At 44.4% G+C, this 26778-nt stretch overlaps 1 protein-coding gene and 1 long non-coding RNA gene across 2 annotated transcripts; both read right to left on the bottom strand.

The window, feature by feature from the left end:
- Positions 1 to 2287: 2287 nt before the first annotated feature.
- LOC129503604 (uncharacterized) lies at positions 2288 to 5405 on the bottom strand. Its single transcript, XR_008663213.1, has 3 exons — positions 5304 to 5405; positions 4993 to 5104; positions 2288 to 2687 (listed from the first exon to the last, which is right to left on the bottom strand). It is a non-coding gene; the product is annotated as an uncharacterized LOC129503604 (long non-coding RNA).
- Positions 5406 to 9912: 4507 nt separating this feature from the next.
- Positions 9913 to 26327, bottom strand: CPOX (coproporphyrinogen oxidase). The gene is made up of 7 exons (XM_055316370.1): positions 25689 to 26327; positions 22717 to 22860; positions 22325 to 22435; positions 20796 to 20937; positions 18357 to 18575; positions 14191 to 14295; positions 9913 to 11836 (listed from the first exon to the last, which is right to left on the bottom strand). Exons 1-7 carry the CDS (start codon positions 26233 to 26235, stop codon positions 11749 to 11751), a joined length of 1356 nt encoding a protein of 451 aa, XP_055172345.1. The 5' UTR covers positions 26236 to 26327; the 3' UTR covers positions 9913 to 11748.
- Positions 26328 to 26778: the final 451 nt, after the last annotated feature.

Here is a 26778-nt window from a genome sequence, read left to right as displayed (position 1 = left end):
CTCTGTGCGTCTGGATAGTACAGGAATATTATAAAAGGTTTCAGAAATGATCAGTGGTGTCTGGTTAAACAAGGAAAGGGGTATGTGTGGTGAGGGGGGGAGGCAGAAAATACAGACTTAGGTTTCAGTCTCTCCCTATATTTTGTGCGTGTGTGTTGCTATTTACTGCTCTTACTTTCATTTAGTTTTTGTTTTTGTTTTCCCTCTGAAAAAAAAAAAAAAAAAAAAACCAAACTAGAGAGTTATTCAGAACCCTGCCAGAGAGAGCAACTCATTCCCACGACCTCCTGACTGTGGTCTGGGGTCTCTCTTCAGGGGAACAAGAGGCGGGATGAGGCCCACGTTGACCTCTGGGCCCTCCTCCCCACCCCCCAGAAGCTTTTCCCAGAACTGTCCCATTGCCTCATCCTTGTTAGGGATTAAAGTAGGTGGTGAAAGCCACAACCCTGTGTCCTGGCTTCACGAGCACCTAGAAAACGAGGCCTAGGTGACAGAGCCATTTCCCAGTATGGTAACGCAAGCGGTGGTTCAAGGCAGACCAGAACAGCATAAAGAAGTTTGACACGAGTGAGGGGGGCAGGGCCATTGGAGGAGAAGTTAGCAGGGGCCCAAGATACCCCAGGAGCCTATTCAGACACAGTCCCCGGCCACCAGAAGGGCAAGGAGCTTCACCCAACCCTAGAAATGCGAACTTGTGGCCTGATGGCACCCTTGGAATTCTGCGTCTCTTTAGTATGAGATGTTAGAGGGGAAAAGGACTAAGAGAAGCTTCAAGGATTAGAAAAAACGGCCAGGGAACATGTACAGAGGAAATGAAAAGCAAGTGGAGGGTAAAAGAGCAGGCTTTAGCGGTGTGATGGCTCATTTTATACATCAACTTGGCTGTGTCACAGTGCCCAGAGAGGTAGTCAAAAATTATTCTGGATGTTTCTGTGAGGGTGGTTTTCAAGGACATTAAGGTTTATATCAGTGAACTCCGAGCAAAGCAGATTGCCTCCTGTAATGGGGGTGGGCCTCCTCCAATCCTCTGAAAGCCTGAAGAGAACAAAGGAGCCACCTCCCTGAGCGAGGAGAGGAAATTCTGCAGGAGTTGGCCTTCATTTGGACTTGAACTATACCATCGGCTCTTTCCTGGGGCTCCAGTCTGTGGAATGAAGGACGCGAACTGCCGATTTTGGACTTGGCGGCCTCCACAGCCACGTGAGGCTGTTCCTTAAAAGAGATCTCTTTATATACGGCTGCACCTCTGCGCCCATGTATATGCAGGCATACATCCCATAAACAACCCACCGGTTTGATTTCTCTGAGGAGCCCTGCTTAATACAAGTGAGTTGTAATCCTCAGGCCACAAGAAAGAAAGTTGAAGCTGGTGAACAAAAACCAGGGCTACAGCAGCAAGAAGCCAAACTGTGGCTCTGTTTGGCAAGCCCACGGGTACCGACTGCACCTCAGCTCCTTAATTTCTCAGCATCCGTTTCTCTTTGCTAACTTTTCTTACTTTTAATTGAAGGCATCCCATCCTATTTTCTGTGTGATTATACAGCCCCTTAATTCTTTTTTAGGATAAGTTAGAAGCATATACAAATAAATAGATTCCTATCATCTGAAGCAATTATGTAAAGCTAGATTTCGATTTCTACATATAAGGAAGGGACATATGAATTAGCCACATCAAAGAAAAGATGGTGAGGCAAAATAGATGACAAATGCCCAGAATTTAAGAAGATGTTCAGCGAAAGTCCAGGTGTGTGTGCAAGGGAAAATATTTTAGTAACAGAAAAGAAAGTATTGAAATTAATCCAGAGGATAAATCATCAGCCAGAGATGCGATAAAGAACCAAAAACTCTACATTAAAAAAACAAAAGAGGAATTACAAAAAAAAAGGGAAGATGACTTTGTATATCTAGTATATATGTAGCTAAGTTTTTACAAGATTTACGTAGTTAAAAGTATTTTATGATGGGAGAAAATCAAAGGGCTCAAGGAAAAGACAAATGAGTATTGAAAACATTGTGATACGTTGTTTTGTACATAGGCATTTCAAATCTATATACTCCAACACTTTTCTGAATTTGAAATAATTCAGGTACAGGTTCACGCTACGCCAATAAGAGGAGTCCATGGTATTTACGACTTTATGTAAAATTATAGCAAAGCACTGAAAAATTATGAGGAACCAACAGTGTGAAAGAATCTCCCACCACAGAAGTATAATAAGAATGAGAGGACTCCACCCCACCTGCCCACATAAGAGACTGGCCAGGGTGCAAATCCGGCCACGTAACAACATTGAAAGAAAGCCTAACGATTTCAGAAAGAAGCCTAACGATTTCAGCTTGTAACTCGTTTTTCCTCAACAGAAAGTGTCCTTCAGTCTCACCTCTTTGCTCACCCATGTTGTATCTCATGCCAATCTGACCATGAAGTCATGACGTGGCGGTTGCTGCCCATTGATTATGTGACAGTCCAGGGAGGAGGCCAGACAGTCTCTCTAAGACCTGGGTTGGCTTATTCCCTCCATACAGCTTCCTCTGATTTGGTGGGAATCAAAGGGGAGCGAGTGGGAGGGGTTGTGGCTTTTTGTTCTTTAATTGTGTAGCTTCCCTTTCATTTCCCCATTCCAGTGATTGCCAAGGAAACCATGTTGAGGTTTTTCAGCCACTGATAGCAGGTCCTTCAAGTTTTGCTAAAATGTAATTTGAAGAAAACAAAGTAAAGATGTAAAAACTGAAAAAAAAATTAGGTTTCTATCTTTACAAATACAAATAGGCTCAAGTTCCTCTGCAACTCATGAGATGGCTTTGTGGTTGAGCCAGAAGGCTACTGCCTTGAGAAAACATAACCCAGAAACTGTGGTCAAGTTGCTAGATGGTCATTAATTTCAAATGTAACTTCGAAACTCCCACGCTAAGACTTTTAAGAGGTCATATATCTGGGGCACTGTCCAGCACCTACCCTCTGAAATACCTTCCCCATCTACCTGGATGGGTAGGAAATCTGTGACCAACCATACAGTTCAAATTTTATGAACACTGATTTTACTGATTAGCGTGTATAGAAAAGAAACTTGAGTGCCACACAGAAAGTTCTATGAATCCTGAAGAACCGTTAGAACCTGTTAAATAAATCGTTTTTTTTACCATATCTGATCTCTTAAAATTACAACTATTTTGAACATAACATGCCTTTAATTAATCTTAACGGTGAGGTTAAAAACAGGAAGAGGTCTTTAAAAACACTGATAAAGTATTGACAACTCAGGATAAAAAAATTAATGTAACAGAATGGAAAGTTCTTTCTGTTAAAAAACACCCACATGATGGAAAAATATGCATAAAGAAAATGATGTTTTGAGACCTTAAAAAATCCATGGCTTTTACTTTTTTAATATTTATTTCAATCTAATAAATAAATACCTGCAGTTTAAAAAAAAGCAAATGCAAATAAAGGCTTATAATGAAAAAGACCTTTTCTCTTCCATTTCTATCCACCTCTAGCCCTGCTCTCCAAAAGCAATGACTTTTAAATCTTTCACGTCTATCTTCCGTTTTCCTCCATATTTCTAAATAATAAATTTAATTTCTTATTTGAGGATATTAATACTACAGGTGTGCTTGTCTGTTGTCTCCACTTACTTCTCTCTCTTTCTCATATTTGGAGAGTTTCCCCAAGTAGCTGATGATCCATTCCTCTAAGGAGGCACTAAAACACTGGATTGGATGCTCTGGTGGTGGAGAGATGGGGGTGCACATAGGAAAGAGCTAATCATTTTGTGGTGGAAATTCCAAAGCTCCCAGTGGTAAAGTATCTTTTGTTTTTTTTTTCCTTTAGAACTGTTCTAGAAAGTAGTTTTCTAGAAAATAGTCCTTGAATCTCCTCCCCAGCTGGAAGCCAAATTCCCTTAGAGAAAGAGTATGAGCAGTAGTTTTGAGCCCCTACTCAGTGGCAGCTTTCAAGAAACCCATTTTGAGTCCCAGCCTGTCCTTTGCCTTTGAAAGTCTTAAATAGGGGGAAATACTTAAGATATAAGATGAAAGGGGGAGCACGAGGATATAAGATAATATACACAGTAGGATTTACATTATTCAAACGTGTGAAATAGCTTAGAAAGAAATACACCAAAACATTGAGTGGTGATGATTATTTCTGAGTAGTGTATAAAATGGGAGGGCTATTTCCTTCTTGATACTTTTATTTTCCAAAATTTCCACAAAGTATAGGGATTAATTTAAATATGGGTGGAGGGAGGACTTGTTTTTTTTTAAAAAAAATACACATATCAAGATGCCAACAAGATAAACGGACATGTATATTGAATTCAGAGCAAAAAGTTTCTCGGCTCCCAGGTTAAAATATTTACAGCTAAATAGTCAATATTTATTTACATTTAGAAATATGAGTGGTAGGCTAAGAAATTTCCCAGTTACGTTGAAATATTGAAATGGCCACTTGAGAACCTGGAAGTCCTCTGTAAGTCCTCACTCAATCCTCCCCACGCACCTGAATTTGTGTTTGTCATTGGTTTTTCCTTAGTTTTATCACCTACAAACAGTCTGTGTGAAAATTACAGCCTGGGAAAATATACTCAATAGTATGGTAATTACATTTATATGGTGACAGACGGTGACTACCTTTGTGGCGAGCACTGAATAAGGTGCAGAACTGTAGAATCACAGTGTTGCACATTTGAAACTCATAAACATCGCATGTCAGCCACACTTCAGTAATAAGAAAAAAGTCTATGGTTTAGCTTTGTATCTTTTGAATTTTCTGCAAACAAATTCATACCATACATCTCATCCTATGGGGTTTTCTCATTCCCTATTATGTTTTGTGAGCTTTGTGGATAATTCCGGTATTTATATTTCCATTCTAGTGAATCCCTCTATTATTACATCTTTGTTTAACGTCTTAGTTCTTCATTTCTTTAGACAGTATCTATTAGTTCCCTCTAAAGTCAATGAGAAATTATGAGAAATGAGCATATTTACATTTCCTCTCTTGTAACTCCAGGCAAAAGTCAAGCTGCATTGTTTTCATGTTTTCTTTCTTCGATTTATCAATATATTCTGCTTTCTGATGCCTCCACTTTCATTTTTAGCCCTTAAAAGTATAAACAATGCACACCACTTAGATGGGCAAGCAAATTTTGAAATTTTTTACCACGTGCGGCTGTGTCCCGCTCAAAGGTCCTTGCTTGTTTGTAAATTAAACACAAGCATGAATGTCCTCATTCATCATGGACAGACAATTAAGTACACGCAAAAGTAGAACTTTTGAAAGGATAAAAATGTTTCCTTACCTTTCTTCACTGAATCATCACGCACACCTCCTGGAGTGTAGGCTCTTTCCCGATTTAGAGGAACAGTCCTCAGTCTTTTCAGGATCGTGTATCCTTCTGAGATTTCATTAGCTTTATGGACTCTAAGAAAAATACACACATTTCACATGATTTCACGCAGATCACAACTCAGGAATTGCCAGAAATTCAACCTTATTGGGATTATAGACGCTACCGACTCTGGAATCTCTCTGTAATGAAGAGAAAAATGAAACCTCACCAAGCCATTTGCCAAGATAGAAATATGCTGGTCCACCTAACTCTGCTTGGTTACGTATGGGATGACTTGTTCAGGTCATCTCCCCAACAGGACCGTGGTTGAATGGAGAGAGCCCAACGGCTCTCATCTTCTCTCCTGCCTCCCTCTCCTTTTTGGCCACGTTCTCCCTCTCTCAGGTCCCTCCTCTCCCCCTCCCCTCATCTCTCCCTCCTGGTTCACTTCACTTCCTCTTCCCTCTGCTCCTGCTCCCCAATATTAATCCCCCAAAACCCAGATCAGATTTTCCTCAGTAAATGTGCTCCACCTACTGATTCTTTAAAGAATTTCACGTTTTTTTAATAAATTAATTTTTATTGGTGTTCAATTTACCAACATACAGAACAACACCCAGTGCTCATCCCGTCAAGTGTCCCCCTCAGTGCCCGTCACCCATGCACCCCCACCCCCCGCCCTCCTCCCCTTCCACCACCCCTAGTTCGTTTCCCAGAGTTAGGAGTCTTTATGTTCTGTCTCCCTTTCTGATATTTCCCGTTTAAATACAATTCGAGAAACTGCAAACACTCTCTGATATGTTAATGGACATGATTTTATCACCTAAACTTTAGTACCTCAGAAGAGCATGGTAATTTGTGGACTCATTTCTAAAAATCTACACTTAATATGTGATTTATCAAACACATTCACGTGGAACATGGATTATTTCAATTTCCTCTCACATGTAGAAGCACAGCTATTGTTAATGTTTTAAAACTTATTACAATCATATCCAACTTGGCCCTTTTAAAAAAAAAAGATTGATTTATTTATTTTAGAGAGAGAGTATGTGTGAGCAGGGAAAGGGGCAGAGGGAGAGGGAGAGAGAGAATCTCAAGCCGACTCTCCGCTGAATGCAGAGCCAGACGTGGGGCTCAGTCCTGGGGCCCTGAGATCTTGACCTGAGCTGAAATCAAGAATCAGTTGCTTAAGAGACTGAGCCACCCAGGTGCTCCCCAACTTGTTGCCTTTGGTTTCCTTCTTCCCTAGTCCATTGGCTCAGGGAGCTGCTTCTCCTCCTCCTCTGCCCCCTCTTCCCAAGCTCATTTCTCTGCCCCCAGGGCAGTCCCTGATTTTCCTTTCTTACTATGCTGCGTGCACTTCCTTGGATGACTCACTTTCTTCCACTTTTTCAATTATTACCTTTACACAAATAATTGGCAGGTATTTGTTTCCAGACTGAACTCCTCTCCCGAGCCTTCGACTCCCATGTCTAAACACCAGCTTGCAGGCATGTCAAGCTCATCAGAACTGCTCTCCTGTCTTTTGTTAAGGACACCGAACCTGTTCCGGTCATCCGCTGCTATTGGACAGCTCACACCAAATTTAACAACGTGAAACAGCCACCAACTTATTATGTTCACAGAGTCTGTGAGTCAAGAGTTACGACACAGCAGGGTCGGCTTGTCTCTGCTTCACACGTTAGGGCGTCAGCCGAGAAGCCTGTCTTGCTGTCACAAGATACCGGAGTTCCCCCACATTGCTAAACGGTGGAGGAGAGGGACGGCAGGTCCTTGGGGCTTCCTAGAAATAGTCACTTTAATGTTTAAGTACCTCACTCGTGTTACATAGCTGATAAGATCAAGTTCATAAATAAAAACTACTTCCAGCAGAAGTAGTCTCTAATTTGCATTGATATAACTTAAAAGAGACTATTGAGTTAGGAGTCTCCTAACTCTGGGAAACGAACAAGGGGTGGTGGAAGGGGAGGTGGGCGGGGGGTGGGGGTGATGGGTGATGGGCACTGAGGGGGGCACTTGATGGGATGAGCACTGGGTGTTATATGTTGGCAAATTGAACTCCAATTAAAAAAAAAAGATTCTGACAAAAATCTAAAAAATAAAAAAATAAAGAAAATACAAGATTATCTACTGAAATGTTTAAAGAAACTACAACTTACTATAAGAAATCGATAAATTGGGTTGAAATTTTACATATTAAACTTATTAGAAGGATGTCAGACAGCAGACATGCAACCTTCTGAAGGCCTCAGGCTGCCTCATCAGATCAGAAACGGAAAGCCACTTGACTGACCTGTAGTTTTTAATTTATAGGTGTATTATTCCCTCACTCTTAAACAGAGGCATCCCATTGGTTCAACTTTATAAACTTTAGTTTGATACCTCCCCAGCCATTTCATAAGCAAACGCATCCGTGACTGAGCCCATGTTGCAACTCCAAACGACTACAAAACCAATCTGCTTTCCTAAATGACTGTATTTGTGTCAACTCATGGAAACCACGATGGATTAAACTGCGCCAACTTTTATGTTCAAGCATGTTTTGAAGTATGAACGGAATTAATAGGTGAAGCAATCTTCAAAATACTGATTGCTGGTGCATGAGTTTAACTCCTAGAATCAAAACCAAGCACCTCGATTGCAAGATGAAATGCAGTTAAATGACCTTGCTCCGCTGGTCTGCTAGTGTCTCTGGTATGAAACAGGTCTGTGAGGTGTTATACTGTATGGCCTAGGACTTGGTTTCAGGTAGCAATTCTAAATTTAGTGAACTATCTGTAAATGTCTAAGCCTCACTAACCTAAAGGCGCTAATTTAGGTTTATTACAAAATTGGAATTTTACATGTGCGTTCCTTTAGGAAGAAGGATCGATTTTTTTTCAAAATGTGCGATTTTCAGAAACACAGTAGTTGTGTCAGGGATAATACAGTACGTCCCTGAAAACCATTTCCAAGTGGGTTTTAAGATGCATACAGGAATTTTTGTCTTCACAGACCAGGAATAAAAAGCCAGACACTAAGTTTGATTACGTAACATACCGCAGAACAGAGTTGGAAGACGAGGGCTAACAAGTCATTCTCAAGGCAGCTGGCATTGTAAACAGGGAGACCCACCTTAGACATTTTGTAGGAAGGGGGCTGTACATCAAGTGACCGTGTGCAGACAGACTGTGAGGAGAGCAGCATTAAAGATTAAATGTGCTAAAGGGATAGAAGACATGGATTCCAATCCAATTTCCTCAGAAATTTGAACTGGGCATGGAAGGAGGCGTGGAAGCGAAAGAGATTCCAGGCACCGATGGCAGCAGGCTGACTCCAGGCCAGATGGGAGAGGTTCAGGATATGCTCATCAAAGTGATGAGTGGCGGGCACGAAGTCTAAGGCCCAAATGCAGGGGAGGAATACAGAAGAAAGGGCAGCAAGGAGTGGTCAGGGTCAAACAGCGGATTGCTTTGAACGTTGGATTGAATTTTGCATCTTTTCTGTAGAAGAGAGGGTGCTTAGAATATCTGAGGAAGGCAGTAATAATGGGACTGGGGGAAGTTGTTTTGAAGGGAGAGAATGGAGGTCCAAGTGACCAAGACAGGTAGGGTATGGCAAAAATTCAAAGAAGAGGGAAGATGGGACCAGAGTGGTGGCAGTGGACAGATTAGGAAGTCAACAGACCTTCCAGAGGGATCCTCAACAGCCTGACCAGGGCATTGAAGGGAAAGCGGCAAATTTACTTTGTGGTTTGGGGACCTAATTCCCTTCCCCTGGAACCTGGAGCTGGCCTTAGTGGGCCCCTGGTAACCAATGCAGTTTGGAGGAAGAGCTACTGATCTCTGGGGCTAGCTCAGAAGGCAAGCACGCTGCCTCTGCCTCGGCTCAGTGGAATCCGTGTCCTGCGCCACCTGAAGGCACTGTGGTCTACAGTCCAAGCTGAGCCCAGCCTTCGAGTCCCAGCCTAGGCACAGAGGGGTCAGGTGATTCCTGTCTCCGTGAACTGGAACAGCGAAAGACACATGGAAGGATAAGTCCTAAAGAACTGATTATTCAGCCTCCTAACAGGGTGCTTTCGGGTGCAGAAGTTTTTATCTCCTGAGACACTCAGGTGAATAGGTGGGTAAGCAGACTATAGTGATGGATATAAAGTAGGGGTGAGACATTTGCTCCAAGGCATTTACATGCCATTCCCCAAATTCCCATCCCTTCGTCCACTAGTATGCACGTACAAGCACCGGCAGGAAGTGTTCAGGCCATGTGGAGGTACACCCTGGGCCCCTAATAGGCTCAGAATAAACATCAATATGAACTTGAGGGAAATTAATTTTGAATAATAGCAGAATGACCTATTTTCTAATAGTTACTCAATTCTTGGGGTTTTTTTTTCTCTCAGTCTTATATGTAAGAGAAATACGTGGTTATTGAAGGATATGAAAAACTGATACTCTGAAATTTTGAAATCTCATCTTAGTCCCATGCCCAGACTCTGAAAGCCCTTACACACAATGAAGCAGACTAGCAGATCTATATAAGAGACTTTTTGTTGTAAAAAGTAAACAGGTTTATTCAACCATTTGTTCCTACGTGCCTATGTTTTTTTATTTATCAGCTTTATTAAAGTATAAATCATACATACGATAAAATTCCATGATTTCAAGTGTGACGGTCGATGAGTTTTGATAAACGTGAACAGCCTAGTAATCACTGCCACAATCAATATACAGAACATTTCCATCCCCTTCAAATATTCTCTTGTTCCCTTCCAAAACCAATTCCCCAGTTCTAGCCCTGGCAACCACTGACGCACTTTCTTTTGTTTGAATTTTGGCTTTTCTAGGTTTTCACATAGTGTACTCATACAGGGAGTTCTCTTTTGTGTCTGGCTTCTTTCACTTGGCATAATGCCATCTTGCTGTCTGCCCAAGTAGTTGTTGCTTTTCACCGATGACTAGTATTTTCACATATTGATGTATCATCATTTGCTTATCCAGTCATCTGTTAACAGGCATTTCTGTTGTTTCCAAGTTTTGGAAACGTGAGTAAAGCTGCTCTAGAAATCTGAGTGCAAAACATTTTTTGGGGGTAAAATACCTAAAAATGAGGAACGATGGTTTTATAGTACTACAGAATATTTAACTTCCTTACATCGGGTATCCTTAAAAAAATTAAAAATACAAACATATCTTAGCTATATTTCATAATAAAATTTATCAGAGGATCTGTTGTAAGATGGTTGAAGAGTTCATACACTTTCCAGCCCTAAAAAGTCACACACATAAATCACATACATTTAACATATTCCAAGATAATGCTTAATAATATGTAGGAAGAAACTATTCCTCCTAAATTTCAATAGATCAGGTAAAATAAGATACACTAAAAAAAAAAAAAAAAAAAAACACTCATATTAGATGAACAAAGAAGCCCCATTAAGAATTCTGTTGTGGTTTTCTCTTAAGAGCAAAGAGCTATGGAATCTCTAATTTAAAAAGAGGATGATTTTAGTCCATCTTACAAAGAAATATATTTATTAAACATCTACCTGCTTCTCGCACTAGTTGACTTTAAATAACGAAGGAAAATAATTCTCATTTCCTAAATGAGAAACACTTCCTAACTCATATCCCCAGGATTGTTCTTAAACTTCCATATAGAAAAGTCTGGAATAGGAAATTATAAATATCAGACTCCAGGGTTATAAGCTTTCACATTCAAAAGCGCGGAGAATCCAACATTACAAATTATAGTTCTTCAAAATTCAGAATCACATCTTAGATGTCCCTTATTTAAGTGACAGTGATATTACTTCAGAGTTAATAACTACAATCACTGAATTGTAACACATGCAGAGATTAAGAAAATTTCAAGTGCTCCTAAATATCATAAAAATGAGCATTTTACAATATCATGATATATAAAGATCATGTTCAACGAAGCTTCAGTCACAACAAAGTAAAAATTTTACCTTCCTTTCAAGCTGCTTTCTAAAATTAAGTCTTAACTTCACTGAATGGAAAATAAAATCTATCCCGCAACAGATTTTTGTGGCAGAAACTAAAACTTTAAAAAATACGTGAAATGGCAACAGCACGAGAAGTTTCCTGACACTATATTTAGAGTCCCTTAACTCAACACTTAGAAACTCAACTTCATATTTTGTAAACTAGTCATATAAAATGATCCTAAAAGTATAAATGAGTTTCGTATCAACCAACGGACTCTGACAAGCTGCCATCTCACCACCTGTCACCGCAGCTTCCAATGGAAACTTGTGGTACTTAAAACACATGTCGGCATCTGCCCAGGAAGCAGACCACGGAGCGAAGACTGGAGCTCCAGGACACAGGTTATTAACTGCCACACAGTGGCAACGCCGCCAGCACACGTTCTGTGTCCCCCAAGCCCCAGGAAGGCCACTCCGCGTGCATCAATCCACCCAGTCTCTCGGATGGCGCAGAACTTCTAGAATTTCTGCTTCTTTGGAGTTCTCTGGGGGTGAATGCATGTACTCCCATCTAAACAGGTCCAAAACAAAAGCAAAAGATGTAATAATAGTAATAAAAGTTATAATGAGCAATCCACATACCTCCTTACTGAAAATAAATGAAAAAAATTCTAAGAGTAAAAAAATTCTTATACCTTGTCTCCAATGTACCTAATATGCCTTTTACTCACCAGCCTTTTTAAAAACATTTGCTGTTAAAGAAAGCATTTTAATAATTCCGGAGCATACTTTGGCTAATATTAATATCCAGAGTCAAAATACACTTCCACCATAAACCAGAGTTTCATACAATGGAGAACCTCTGATGACTCATGTGCAAATACTTATGCATTTATTTTAATGTGTTACTTTCTATTTAAGGCAATGATATTGGTTTGCCTTTTTAAATAAATTCTGTCAGAAATGGGGATCCCTGGGTGGTTCAGTGGTTTGGCACCTGCCTTTGGCCCAGGGCATGATCCTGGAGTCCCGGGATCGAGTCCCACATTGGGCTCCTGGCATGGAGCCTGCTTCTCCCTCTGCCTGTGTCTCTGTCTCTGCCTCTGCCTCTCTCTCTCTCTCTCTCTCTCTCTCTCTCTCTGTGTGTGTCTATCGTAAATAAATAAATAAATCTCTAAAAAAAATTTCTGTCAGAAAAAGGATGTAAAATTTAGGTAAATAATACTTCAGAGAATATACAAATATAGTCGAAATGGCTGAGCTGTAGAATGAAGTCTGGCAGACACTGGTTTAGACCAAGGGTTAGCAAACTTGTCCTATCCAGGATCACAAAATAGATGACTTTAGTTTAGGCTTTGTGGGGCTGCAGTCTCTCGCATAGTCTTTCCTGTTTTTAATAATCTTCTAAAAATGTAAAATTCATTCTTAGCTCAAGGTCTGTAAATTATATAAAATAAGATCACATCACAAGTGGTCTTGGATTCACTTGCAGCCTGAAGTTTGTGCACCCTTGCTATAGACTCTAAGAAGCTAAAAGTGACCTGTCATGTTAACTGTTCAGATGGGCAAGGGATTGATGTATAATCCATCCATACCTGCAGCTAAGAAAATACCTTATAAGTAGGGGCCGGTAGTAACCAGGAAGAAAACTGGAGACCTTAAAACCTTATCTCTACTTTTAATTCACGTCTCGTCTCCAGGGAGGCAGGAACGCCTAGCAGGGATGTGCATGAGCTTTCAGCTAAGGACATGTGATCCCAACAACAGTCGTACGAGCACAGAGCCAACGTCATTCTGAAGGCAGTCACAACCATACAGGGTACTAACCTAACCAGGACAGATCTGCGCGGCAGAAAGAAGCCAGGCCTTCCTCGGTGCCACCCAGCAGTCTTCTTATTTGGACATTTACACTCACAGAGAAAAGAAGATTCTAGCTCTTATAAAACAAGTTGTGTAGTTTTTCCTTTTTTTCCTGATCTTTTCTATTTCATCGTGTACACACATCATTCTGTATCTTTTTTTTAAGATTTTATTTGTTCGAGAGAAAGAGAGCGCAGGGGGAGGGGAAAGGAGAGAGGGAGAAGCAGACTCCCCACTGAGCAGGGAGCCTGTCCCAGGGCTGGATCCCAGGACCCTGGGATCATGACCTGAGCCCAAGGCAGCTGCTTAGCCAACTGGGTCACCCAGGTGCTCCCATTCTCATGTTCTTATAGCCCAAAAGTCAACCCAATAGCACCAACATAAATAGATCTGTCTTTGAAATTCCCCTCATTGGGCTGCCTGGGTGGTTCAGGCAGTTTGGCATCCGACCCTTGATCTCAGCTCCAGTCTTGACCTCAGGGTTGTGAGTTCGAGCCCCACATCAGGTGCCACACTGGGCATGAAGTCTAGTCAAAAAGTAAAAAATTCCCCCATAGGTTCAGTTAGCCTTTACGGAAGCTCACCACAGCAGCACGTAAAGCACAAAGAGGATGCCAAGCAAAAGCAACACTCCCTCATACTTTCAAGTAAGCTTGATGCTTCACACTGGAGAGCAAGACTTTTCCTCACAAATGTAACAATTTCTAATGAAATAAAGTTGAAAAACCTGATGTGCTCGAATGAATTTGCTTTGCCCATAGCTCTTCCTAGAAAATTACCAGGTCAGCAAGGTCGCTCTGGGCCCCTAGATGCCGCCATCCACCTTATGTTCTCACTCCCTCTATCCTTTCCCGGCCGTCACCCACAAAGTCACATCATCCATCCTGACTTTAAAAAAAACAAAAAATATTATTTTCCTTATTATATGACTATGATTTTATCATAAAGTCAGCAAAGTCAAACCACTGAAGTCTTTAGGTAAGACGTGTAGTGTCAGTGTTTGTGTTTTGCGGGGCTCAGCCGACTAAGACCGGAGGAATAATTACCATGATGAGTTATTCTTACCGTGCAGTTAGAGGTAAAGACATCAAGATGCTTTCGATCCTGGATCCCGGAGTGAAGAGGCCAAACTTTGTCCCCCGATCATACAGCAGGTTAAATTCTACATACCTGCCACAAAGACAACAAATAACAGTAGGGCCACTTGAGTAAAATCTTTCTGCAGATTAGCGCGTGCAGGACACTCCCAGGGGGTGGGGGTGCCCATGCCCCCGGCCGTCCTCCCCCCCCGTCGGCTGGAACAGAGGAGCCCCAGGCTGCAGCCAGCTAAGCCTTCTCCATGGACAGGCATAAATAAAGGCATTCTACCCAACGAACAATACGATATAGATTCGGCGCCAACACAGAGCAGTTACCAAACAAGGAGGTTGTTTTCCAGTAAGTAAACAGAGTGGACACGGGGCTGACACCTGCAAAGCATGAAAACAATCAAGAGAAAGAAATGGCACCTCCGTCAGGACAGAACAGCTGTCTCTGGCCTTGCCCCAAGGTCTGAGATGTTTCAGAAGACTTTTCACCACCTGTAACTTCCACGCACTAAGATGGTAAGAACTGTCGTAATCGGAAGGCCAAGTACAGCTGACAGGAATTGAGTAACAATTACTAATATATTCTAGATACTTCCTTTCTTAAAGTACGTTAACAGCGCTGATGAGCAGTGATATAATTCAGTCTTCCGGCAGATTCGTGGCAACCATAACAATAAGCAGTGGTTGAGCTGCAGCGCTTTTATTTTGCTAAGAAAGACGTCTTTAGCATCAACCTAAAACTTGGTTCAATACATTTATTTTCCATTAACTGCCACAGTGTCAGATCTAAACTCTGTCTGGCTTCAAAATCTCTGACTGCCTTTGACCTCACGGGATTTTTTGTAAAAGGTCATTAAACTTCAAAGATAATTTTTACTACTCATATAAATGTAAAATGACCGACAGAGCTGAAAATTCAGTGAACAGTGCCCTTTCAGATCATTTTCAACTCATTCACAAGCTGTTCTCTTGGTCTCCACTTCCCTCAGACAGTCTGTTTGCCCACTGCACAGGCTTTAATGACACCTGGTGGAAAATAGCCTCTAGAATCCCGCAGTACTTAAATTTTTAGAAAATACTCTTCTGTGTAGAAACTTGCCAAAAGCCCTGAGGAAATGTAAAGAAATTATATCCATGGATCCCCTTCTAGTCCTCAGTATTGATTCATCACAGATTGAATTGTGTGCATCAATAACTAATACCTTCTTCTACTTGTTTTGAAAGATAAGCAAAATGTCTTAATTTCTTCCTAAGACCATGGAAAAGAATTTCGGTCTCTCGGCCACCTTGTTCACCCCGGACGCTGCCTTTCTGAAACATGATACTCAAGGGATGGCTGTGATACCCTAGTCTGCTTGCAAGGGACTCCCTAAATGAATTTTCTGGGAGGATCCCTGTACTGCTCTCCTTTCTTGAGTGAAAAATGCCTCTCTGACTCCTACTAGGTTTCACTTAGATCTGATCTTTCTGATCCTTCCAGATACACTTCATCCTGAGGTGCCTGAAAACCATGAACCTTAGCCATTCCCTTCAACTTAACAGATACCCAAATTTTATGCTGTTTCCCTTTCTTAAAATACAACAAGGTTAAAGATCTTTAGTTTCTGGGGCGCCCGGCTGGCTTAGACTCAGCCTAAGGATTGTGAGTTTGAGCCCCATGTTGGGTGTAGAGATTACTAACAGATAGATCAATTCATCAATTGACTGATCGACAGACATACTTTAAAAAAATTAAAATTAAAAAAAATCCTTAGTTTCTGTTCTCCTATGGAGAAGACGACTCTAAGACTGAAGTTCAAGGTCTGGGGAGAGAACAGTAGTAAGTGGATAAGAGACTAAAAGAAATTACCCAGTAAGAGACTAAAGTCCAAAGAGAAGCAGCCTGACCTGGGCAAGGGCAGCTCCTATTTGGGGCAGGAGGCAGCGGAGCCCGCGCAGATACAGACAGGGCTCTGAGCGCCGCGTGGAAGGAGGTGAAGGCAATGCTGACAACCGCAGTGAAGGGCTGGGTTATCTTAAATCCCAGAGTTTACTGCCCTCTTAAAACCTACTGATAAAGGTGGTAGAAGGAGGTTCTCTGTGGGAAACACCAGCAAGGACACAAAACGTTATTCCTACGTCTTAGAAGTTTTAAGGCTTCGTCTAATTAGTATTCACAGAATCTGTCCGCTTTGCACATGAAATCCTATGAAAACTAGAACACTGCATTTTCCTGAGGTTTTTTTTTTTGTAGATTTTCATTGGATATTTATTGACGTATAATTGTTATATTAGTTTCAGGTGTACAATATGATGATTCAACAGTTCTGTACACTACTCTGAGTTTATCGCCAAAAGTGTACTCTTAATCCCCTTCACCCTATTTCACATCTCCCACCCACCTCCCAGCTGGTAAGCACTAATTTGTTCTCTGTATTTGAGTCTAGTTTGTTTCTTTTTTATTTGTTCATTTGTTTCTTACACTGCACAGATTACTCAGCCATAAAAAAAGAATGAGATCTTGCCATTTGTAACAACATGGATGAAGCTCCAGGGTGTAAGGCTAAGTGAAATAAGTCAGAGAAAGATAAATACCCTATGATTTCATTTACATGTGGGATTTAAGAAATAAAACAGCACAGAGTTTTAAATTATCCTCTCAGGCACACCTTCCCCACTAAACTGGGAGCTTCTTTTCCAGATGCATGTTATGCACATCTTTGTCACTAGGATAGTGCCTACCTAGAGGGATAGTATAATAAATATCAAGTGAAAAAAGGAAGGAATAGTAAAGGTATAGTTGAAAAATCAGGAGACAAAAAAAAAAAAAGGCCCAAACAGATGCATTAAGAACTTCTAACAAGAAAACGTAATCACTGCCATTCTCCCCAAGTTTCTAAATAATGACCAGATAACAGAGGCAGCTGTAAGAAAGAATAAACACAAATACTTACCTTTAAACTTGAAACATTACCTAAGTTGGCCTTTTCAGGGACTAGCCTTACCTTCTTAAGTACTGGAACTATTATTTGCCTGAGACAGAATTACACACATGAGAAACTCCGTGTTACAGCTAGGGACCAGAACTCACACGCAGTAAGATCGCAATGAGGACTGACGTGAGCTAGCAGAGTGGCTCACCTGGAGCCGAATGCGCAAGTATACCCTGGGTGCAGATGATGTCAACGTGGTCACCCAACTTAGCTCACCAAGCTCAGCGCACAGAGAAGGGCGGCTAAGGTGACTATCTGGTAAGACATACAGACCTGCTTCAGCTGCGTAACGTCCTTCACATATGGGAAGGACTGCCAGTCACGGTGACCTGCTTCCACATCTGGGGTCTTTTATTTCCTAGTTGTGTTATCTTGGGCAAGAGACTTACTTTTCTCAGAATAAATTTTATCATCTGTAAAATGATGATAATCAGACCCGTCTCACAGCTGTGTAAAGACTAGCTGCCAACCGTCTACGTTTTGGCTGGCACACAGAAAGGACTCTCTAAATTAGTAAGTCTTACCATTAAGTATAAATGATCTCTGAGATGACTATGTCCATTATAATGACCTCCATGAAATCTTAAAGATGAATAGAAACGTGTGGGAATCCAAATTTACAATGCAGCAAAAACATTAAATGATGCCCATATCTTGGCATAAGGCTGGAAGGCACTGCTAGAAGGCCCAAAGGAATCAGCCGAATTAAATTCAGCAAGTACCACTACATGGCTGCTATGAGTCTCTAACGTACAATGAAATAAATTTTGCCTTTTTTTTAACGTTTTATTTATTTGAGAGAGAGTGTGTGCTCACACATGAACATTGAGGGGAGTGGGGGAGCAGAGGGAGAAGCAGGCTCCCCACTGAGCAGGGAGCCCGATGGAGGTGTCGGGGCTCGATTCCAGGACCCCGAGATCATGATTTGAGGCAAAGGCAGAGGCTCAACCACCCAGGAGCCCCAACTTTGCCCTTTTTATAAAACCGTTCCACACAATTTTTAATGTGCATTTAACATTCATCTAGCTATAAAAAGCAGCTCAGGATAGTATTAATACACCTCTAATGAAGTAACTGCCCAAGACAACACACCAGCCACTATGACTCCTGCTGCCCCACTTCCCCCAGCAGTCATGCAATGAGACGATGTATTCTCCTGTTGCTCACTCACCGTCCTCTCCGGAGCTGCTGCCATAGCTTCTCCTGGGGCGTGAAAGAGTCATTGTGGTGCTTTTTCACAAGAGGAATATAAGAAGGAACAACAGCCTGGGCGCAGCTCTGCACAAACCGAAACACTTCCTCCTTGGATGGAGAGTCAAGGTCATCAAAAAAGATGCCCCCGATGCCCCTTCTCTCCCCACGATGGACTATAAAAAAGTAGTCATCACACCTGGAAAACACAGCAAAGCCATGTCAAGGATCAATGTGAGCATTCCAGCTTTGGGCGCTATCCTTGACTAGCGCCCACACTGTGGCCTTACTTTTCCTCCAACTCTGAAATGACACTAGGGCTTTAGACAGATTTCCCCCAAGTTAGCGCCCATGTAGAAAATGCTTGTGCTTTTATGTGCAATGCAAGTAGGGAATTTAACACATATCTATGGAGAGGATATGGAACTCTAAAAACTTTAATAAAAAAGAAACAAAGAGTCCAGTATTAATAGCGTATTTCTTAAAACAAGTGATGTGACTGCCTTCGGCAGCACTGCTGCTTCTCCAAGAGGCTGGACAGGAATCCTCTACCAACACCACCAACCAGGTCTGTGTCTGGGAACCAACCCTTCGGCTCCTGAGTCAGATCTTTATTCACCAAAGAAAGGTACAGTAAATAATCTCTAAGACCTCTTCAGCAATAGAGTGAGGGCTCTATAGCACGCATGACTGAGGGAGGGGCTGGCACAGGAGCCGTTCAGAGAACACCTACAGACATATGAAAGGTTACCCCGTGAGCCCACACAGCAAACTATCCATCTGGTCGAGTCTTCCCCCTCACTGTGCCTACTAGAGCGGGTTTCCTAAAAATTATTTCCTAAATGCTAAATTTGTAGAATAGTTTACAGTGTCGAAATAGCTTGTTAGATGATCTCTAGAAGAATAATGATCTGTAAATAGAAAAACCTGTACAAACAAAAACTAAAAGCCATTTAAAAGGTTCTATTAAAAATAGCCTTAATTAAAAAAAAAAAATAGCCTTCCAGCTTAAAAAAAAAAAAAAAAAAAAAAGGTAGTAGCTGCAAATCCCTAGAGCTGATACACTGGTATGATTCACCTTGACTGATTTGTTGGCCTTCCTTTCCATGTACATCTTTTTTTTTTTTTTCAAGATTTTATTTATTTATTCATGAGAGACACAGGGACAGGCAGAGACACAGGAAGAGGGAGAAGCAGGCTGCCTGCGGGGAGCCCAATGTGGGACTCGATCCCGGATCCCAGGATCACGACCTGAGCTGAAGGCAGATGCTCAACCACTAAGCCACCCAGGTGGCCCTCCATGCACATCTTATTAACATAGTTGAAGTACATCCTGAGTAAGGTTGTGAAATCAGCTTTATTAACCAAATCACCCTAATTCAAAATCTCCATGAAATTATGAAATTAAGAAATTTGCTACATACTTATACTGAAAGCTTATTTTTAACTAGCCTGCATCCTCGATATCTTAGTAACTAATATCACCCAGATGGAATCATCTCAATAATAGCAATAAGAGGAAACCAAAAAATGTCACCCAATGTCACCTATACCAGTCCTCTTCCTGGAAGGATTCTGATTTGTGAGAGAGAAAAAAACAAAACAAAAAAAAAAACCAACCCTCCACCATGTCTCTATGCTCCCACCACTATGCAATTAACAGTGGTAATATCGATGGAAAAGAGAATATACCTTTTCTGAGAGTCTTAAAGCTGGACTCTGTATCTTACATAAATAATATCAAGATTCCACAATTATTAGCTCTAAAAGCCAAGCAAAACTACCCCCACCCAAACAAACAAAAAACACCAAAACCTCTTCTCCCCCTCCTTTTTGAGGAATGCCAATTATCTCTAAGCAGGTTGGGTACTTTACTCTTATTCCAAACAATTAATGTCTGGACTCCATTTCACATCTACCAAATATCCTGGATCTCCTCACAACACATTTGTTTCCCTTTCATTTATCATTCGAGTTTCTTTAACACAGTGTCCAATCCCACTCTTCTCCTTGCCCAAAGCATCTGGTATATTTGCATCGCTCCCTAATAGTTCTCCAACCCCCTCCAAGTCCTAATGTTCCCATGGCAACAACAGTTCTCAACTGGGAGGAGGAGCGGATATCCTACCCCAGGATTAAAAAGCCTCTAATTCTCAGGCATAGATCACATTAAAATTTCTATCCTAAATTATTTTGCAGTCAAAAATACGCTGCTACCCAATTTTTATTACAGACATTCAAATATTTCTAAGTAAATAACTTAGTAAGACCGCTTCAAATGGGTATCCCACTTCTAAATGGACAAAGAAAACAGATCTACCTTCATAAGCTGAAAAAGGCAACACGGTAGTTGCCTTTAGGATCTACAAAAGGAAGGAATGAAATGTATTTTAGATGTATTGACAATACCTTTACCTACCATTTTTTAAATTTAGGGTAGAGATCAGGACCATGCTGGTCACAGGCCTCCTTCAGAGTTCTGTGAAAATGGACAGCATCCTCTTGGTTCAAGTATGTTGGAGTAAGGTCACACCCACCGCCAAACCACCACTGCTTGTTACCTACAAAACCAAGGCATGAGATTCTCATGCAGACGCTGGACTGTGAGAGGCAGCACACTACTTGTATCTGCAAAGTGAGTTTATCAGATTCGTTTATTAAACATGAAATGGGGGACAATCAAAAAGTATTTAACTAAATTTAGCTCTGAATGCCCAGGAAAGCCTAGGCAGGAAAGAAAAGGTAAAAGCAGAAAGAGAAGTAGGAAATTAAAAAATGAGAGAGTAGAACCAGACAGGGGAAGGACATGCATGGCAGTGAATGAGGAAACACCATGTGGGTGGGCCAGGCAGTAGATCTCGAGTCTGGCTGCGTATCAGAATCACATGAAGAGCGTTAAATGCCTCTGCTAGGTCACAGTTTAAAGAACAAACAAGCAAAAAACAAGCAAAATCTCTGGCCCAAGCATCTACGGTTTATAAAAAACACCCCTGGAGATTCTGATGTTGCCTGAATTAAAAACCACTGCCCTGCCCCTTACTCCAGGAAACACTTGCAGACGGACACAACTTGACATCTGAGAATAACTATTTCATGTGCTCAGCTGGGTTGACAGACTGCCAGTACCAGTGATTGACTTCTACCATGAAAAGGTTGAACAGAACGGAATGTCTTCAAAATGCAAGTTAAATACCTGGCCTTTAAATGCCATCACTGCAGAGACACCAAGAGCCCCAGAGTGGCACCGCATGGATGCTCTGCTGGGCAGACACACCTGGCCCAGCCTAGAGAGACCGGGGCTGGAACTACACGTCCACGATAGGCACCATAATAGGCTCCACCCCATCGTAAGCCCACAGACAGTATGCTGGGGACTAGTGAAGCAACGCACATGGAAGACTTTTTCCAAAAGCAAGTCCTCCATTTCATAATAACCTTGTACATAAGGTTTTCCTTTGGACTTCCTGAGGATTTCTTTTCTTGTCCAAAGAACCCTGTGTGCACTCTGAATTTGATATTCCTTAAATCATTCCTTCTTTGTTGGAGGAAATATGGGGAAGTCACAGCCCAGCCAATACTATTTTCTCTTTTCACCTTTAGTGTACAATCCATTGCACTAGCCAAGGAGTAAGGCTTCATATGCCTCCTGGAAAAACCTAGTTAAGATTTATGTATTCTGGGGCACCGAGTGACTCCACCTAGTGGTGGAACGTCTGCCTTCCGCTCAGGTCCCAGGATTGAGTCCCGCATTGGGCTCCCTGCATGGAGCCTGCTTCTCCCTCTGCCTGTGTGTCTCTGCCCCTCTTTCTGTGTCTCTCATGAATAAATAAAATCTTTAAAAAAAAAAAAAAGATTTATATATTCTTTCTCACATTTAGATTATACCCTCTGCCTTGTTTTAAAACACACATTTTGCACAATATTTTGCACAGCTCCAGGGATGCTTACCGTCAGCTTCTTCTACTTCAAAGTATCTGTAGTTGAAATGGATAGTAGGCGCATGAGGATTCTTGGGGTGGATAACAGAGCTCACGCCCATAGCTGAAAATGGCAATTTACCTGGAAAGTAAAACATGAAGTGAGCCGCACTCAACCAGCAGGCTTGATTAACTCCAACATAGTTTCTGGAGCAATTTTCAAGAGTTGCTTTTATGTCTTTTACAAAACCAATTTTTAAAAAGTAAATGTGAACATGCTTCTCTGGTATATGCACCCAAATGGGTTTTTTGTTTTGTTTTGTTTTGTTTTTTTACAGAAGCACTATTTATTTTACAAATAAAACTTGTGAAGGGAAAAAAAAGGTTTGTAGGGACTGTGATAGGCTATGGAGACTGATTTACCATCTTTAGTCTTCAGATTTTTTCCTCGGCTTCTCATTTGTTTTGCTGCTTCCTCAGAAAGATTCCCATGAACAACAGAAATGCTCACCCCAGCCTTTTCAAAAACATGCCCATCTTGAAGTACACAGCTGATGCCACCACCTCCTGGGTATAGAAACAGAAAACGAGGAGAGAGCATAAGGGTATAAAAAAATCAAATACAACCCTTGCATGAAGGTGGTGGGATGAGGAGTTATCTTCCTCTTCTCCAAATCTTCTATAACATCAGTATATGTATAATTTTTAAATACAATAAAATCAGGTAATCAGCTTAGCTTGAAGACAATGTTACTGAGAGGGGGCAAAAACTACACCTTCCCCACATCACTAAACTGAAGATTTCTTCTACAACTAAAATAAAACACAGGAAAGGGACGCCTGGGTGCCTCAGTGGTTGAGCCTCTGCCTTCGGCTCCCTGCATGGAGCCTGCTTCTCCCTCTGCCTGTGTCTCCACCTCTCTGTGCCTCTCGTGAATAAATAAAATCTTAAAAAAAAAAAAAAAAAAGAATCACATATCTTCCCTTCAACTACTGTTCAAAATGGCATGCATTGGTTATGATATATGACAGGAGGCTGAGGTTAAAAACAGGCATGGGTATATTTGAGGGGTATTCTATTATAGAATTTAAGAGCTCCCTATTATTTCAAATGTTTTTTTCTCAGTGTGTCGTTTACCATTTAATTCTGCTTACAGGCAATTAAAAAAACGGTAGCTATTTGAACTCTTCAGGGATTGGGAACCTTAAACTGAATAAGATACACATTAATATTTAAGTATCTGAGCTTTATGCTTAATAGCTGGTTTGTTTTTTAAACATTAGAGTTACCATCAAGCCAACTGTTTTATGGAGGTACCTGTTTGCCTTGTTTTGTTTTTAAGAATTTTTAAAGCTGGATGGGACATAAGATGACCCAGTGCAAACTACCCGGCCCCTGCACATTTCAAACGAGAAAATGAGGTCCAGAAAGATAAAACACCTTATCACAGATAAGATCACACAGCTGGCAAGCGGGCCCAACAATTCGTCTTTCTATGCATCAGACAGTATTTTAAGCACTTCATATACATCCAACCTGATAATACCTTCATATATTATTTCTAATCTCATTTCATTAATGAGAAACAGAGGCACACCAAAAATTCAGTAACTTCTGAAGACCGCAGTAGCTATTCTAGTACTTGAGCTTGTCTGGTTCAGACATTACAGTACAGGATGGAAAACACTTTGAAGACCACATTTAGCCTCGTTTAATATAAATGTGGCGGTTTCACAGCTCAAAGTCCGCTGAGGAGAAGCGGCCGTAGTATTCCTGGCTAAGAAGTCAGGAATTCCTCAAATTTATGACCAAGATGTGGGGTTTCCACTCCACAGGCAATAACAAGGTCATGAATACATGATTCTCTAAAAACTGGGGTTTTCTTTATTAAAGTATTATTGACATATATTAGTGTCAGGCGTATGACGCAATGTTTTATTTTTTTTGATGCAATGATTTAAATGTTTGTATATGTTGCAAAATAAGCCTACTTGGGTCATCACAGAATTACAAAATTTTTTCCTTACAACGAGAATTTTCAAGCTCTACTCCCTTAGCAACCTTAAAACACGCAATACGGTATTTTTGACTATAGCCCCCAAGCTGTGCGTTACATTCTCATGAGTTACTTCATAACAGAGTTTGCACCGCCACCCCCGCTCCCCTGGGTCATTCTGCCCGCTCCCCTCCCCCCTCCTGCTGACAACCACTCATCTGAACAACTGGGCTTTAACACTGAAGTTTTCTGGCCGTTGGAAGGAAAGATGTTCCCAGTAGGAAACGTGGCGGTGCAGGCAGAGCTAGGGACACGCAAGCGGTCCTCGCGCCCCTTGAGAACAAGACGCAGGGACACAAGGTCGCCGCGGGCTGGAGTCCGGGCCGGGCAGGAGGCAACCTCACGTTTCCTCCAGGAGGAGAAAGGGTGAATGCGCCCGAGAAACGGGGGAGACGGGGAAGACGGGAGTCGGGGGAGGGCCGCTGCTCAAGGACAACTCGGACACGCAGGCTCCGCGGCTGAAGATGACCCTAGGACTCCGAGGGGACCGCCGTCAACCGCGCCGCCCGGGGGCGGGGCTCAGGGGCGGCGGACGGACGGGGACCGGGACGGGGACCGGGGGCGGGGATGCGGGCTGCGGACGGACGGGGACCGGGCGGGGACGCGGGTCAGGGCATGGACGGGGACGGGGACCGGGCGGGACGCGGGGCTCAGGGGACGGGACGGGGACGCGGGCTCAGGGACCGCGGACGGACGGGGACGGGGACCGGGGCGGGGACGCGGGGCTCAGGGGCCGAGGACGGACGGGGACGGGGACCGGGGCGGGGACGCGGGGCCGCGGACGGACGGGGACGGGGACCGGGGCGGGGACGCGGGTCTCAGGGGCCGCGGACGGACGGGGACGGGGACCGGGGCGGGGACGCGGGGCTCGGGGCCGCGGACGGACGGGGACGGGGACCGGGGCGGGGACGCGGGGCTCAGGGGCCGAGGACGGACGGGGACGGGGACGGGGCGGGGCCGCGGGCCGCGGACGGACGGGGACGGGGACCGGGGCGGGGACGCAGGGCTCAGGGGCCGAGGACGGACGGGGACGGGGACCGGGGCGGGGACGCGGGGCTCAGGGGCCGCGGACGGACGGGGACGGGGACCGGGGCGGGGACGCGGGGCTCAGGGGCCGAGGACGGACGGGGACGGGGACCGGGGCGGGGACGCGGGGCTCAGGGGCCGCGGACGGACGGGGACGGGGACCGGGGCGGGGACGCGGGGCTCAGGGGCCGAGGACGGACGGGGACGGGGACCGGGGCGGGGACGCGGGGCTCAGGGCCTGGCGCACCCTCGGCGGACGGCCCGTGTCACCCGCGGCGTCAGGCCGCCCCCCGCCCCCGCCGGGCCGCTCACCTTCCTTCCTCTCCCAGCGGTCCACGGAGAAGCGGGCGCCGCCGTCCACCTGCGCCAGCGCCCGGCACACCTGCGCCTGCGTCTCCAGCACCAGCAGCTCCATCCTGGTCTTCATGTCGCCCGGCCTGGCCCGCAGCTCGCGCAGGGCGGTCACCGGCGGCGCCATGAAGCAGCGGCAGCGGCGGCCCAGCTCGTCGTCGTCGTCGTCGTCGTCGTCCTGCCGCCTCCCCGGCGACCGGCTCCGCGCCCCCGGGCTCCTGGGCTCCGCCTCCGCCCGCTCCGCGTGCCCGAAGGCGGCGGCCGCCAGCCCCGCCAGCCCCGCCAGCCCCGCCAGCGCCCCGCTCAGCCCGGTGCCCGGCCGGGGGCCTCCTCTCGCCGCCGGGCTGAGCCCCAGGCCCCGGCTCGGCTCCCGGCCCGCGGCGCCCGGCGGCCGGCAGGTGCGTCCCGCCGCGCGGCTCCCGGGCCCGGCGCTCAGCCCGCCGCCGCCGCCGCCCCGCGCCGCCCGCCAGCACGAGCCCGCGCTCAGCCCGCCCAGGCGCAAGGCCATGCTGCCCGCGGCCGCGTCCCGGGGTCGGTGCCCGAGCTGCCGGGGCCCAAGTCGGCACCCGCGCCTGCAAACGCGACCTGGGGCGCAGAAGAGCCGCGGCTGCTCCGCCCCGGCGGCCGATGGGAGGCGGGGGCTGCTGGGAGCTGTAGTCCGGCCGCTGGGAGGCGGGGGCTGCTGGGAGCTGTAGTCCGGCTGCTGGGAGCTGTGGTCCGGCTGCTGGGAGGCGGGGGAGGCCGATGGGAGGCGGGAGATGCTGGGAGCTGCGGTCCGGCTGCTGGGAGCTGTGGGCTGCTGCTGGGAGGCGGGGGAGGCCGATGGGAGGCGGGGGCTGCTGGGAGCTGTAGTCCGGCCGATGGGAGGCGGGGGCTGCTGGGAGCTGTAGTCCGGCCGATGGGAGGCGGGAGATGCTGGGAGCTGCGGTCCGGCTGCCCGCCGCCTGCAGGGGCGCGCCGGGGAGATAAGAGGGTGCGCCTCCCCAGGAGGGCGGGCCCCCAAACCCGGGAGCCGGGTGCTGAGGATGCGAAGGCGGAGATAAGAGGCTCT

Source organism: Nyctereutes procyonoides, unplaced genomic scaffold (genome assembly GCF_905146905.1).
Source record: "Nyctereutes procyonoides isolate TBG_1078 unplaced genomic scaffold, NYPRO_anot_genome, whole genome shotgun sequence".
In the NCBI taxonomy this organism is placed as follows: domain Eukaryota; kingdom Metazoa; phylum Chordata; class Mammalia; order Carnivora; family Canidae; genus Nyctereutes; species Nyctereutes procyonoides.
This window is presented reverse-complemented; position numbering and strand designations above follow the sequence as displayed.

Excerpts from the sequence above, each read along its gene's own strand:
- CPOX (XM_055316370.1), bottom strand. The coding sequence starts at position 26,235 with ATGGCCTTGCGCCTGGGCGGGCTGAGCGCGGGCTCGTGCTGGCGGGCG. Across the intron at positions 18,576-20,795 it reads TACCCTAAATTTAAAAAATG|GTGTGATGACTACTTTTTTA; the intron begins GTAGGTAAAGGT and ends TGTGTTTTCCAG. Across the intron at positions 14,296-18,356 it reads CAGCAGCTCCGGAGAGGACG|GTATGTAGAATTTAACCTGC; the intron begins GTGAGTGAGCAA and ends TCTTTGTGGCAG.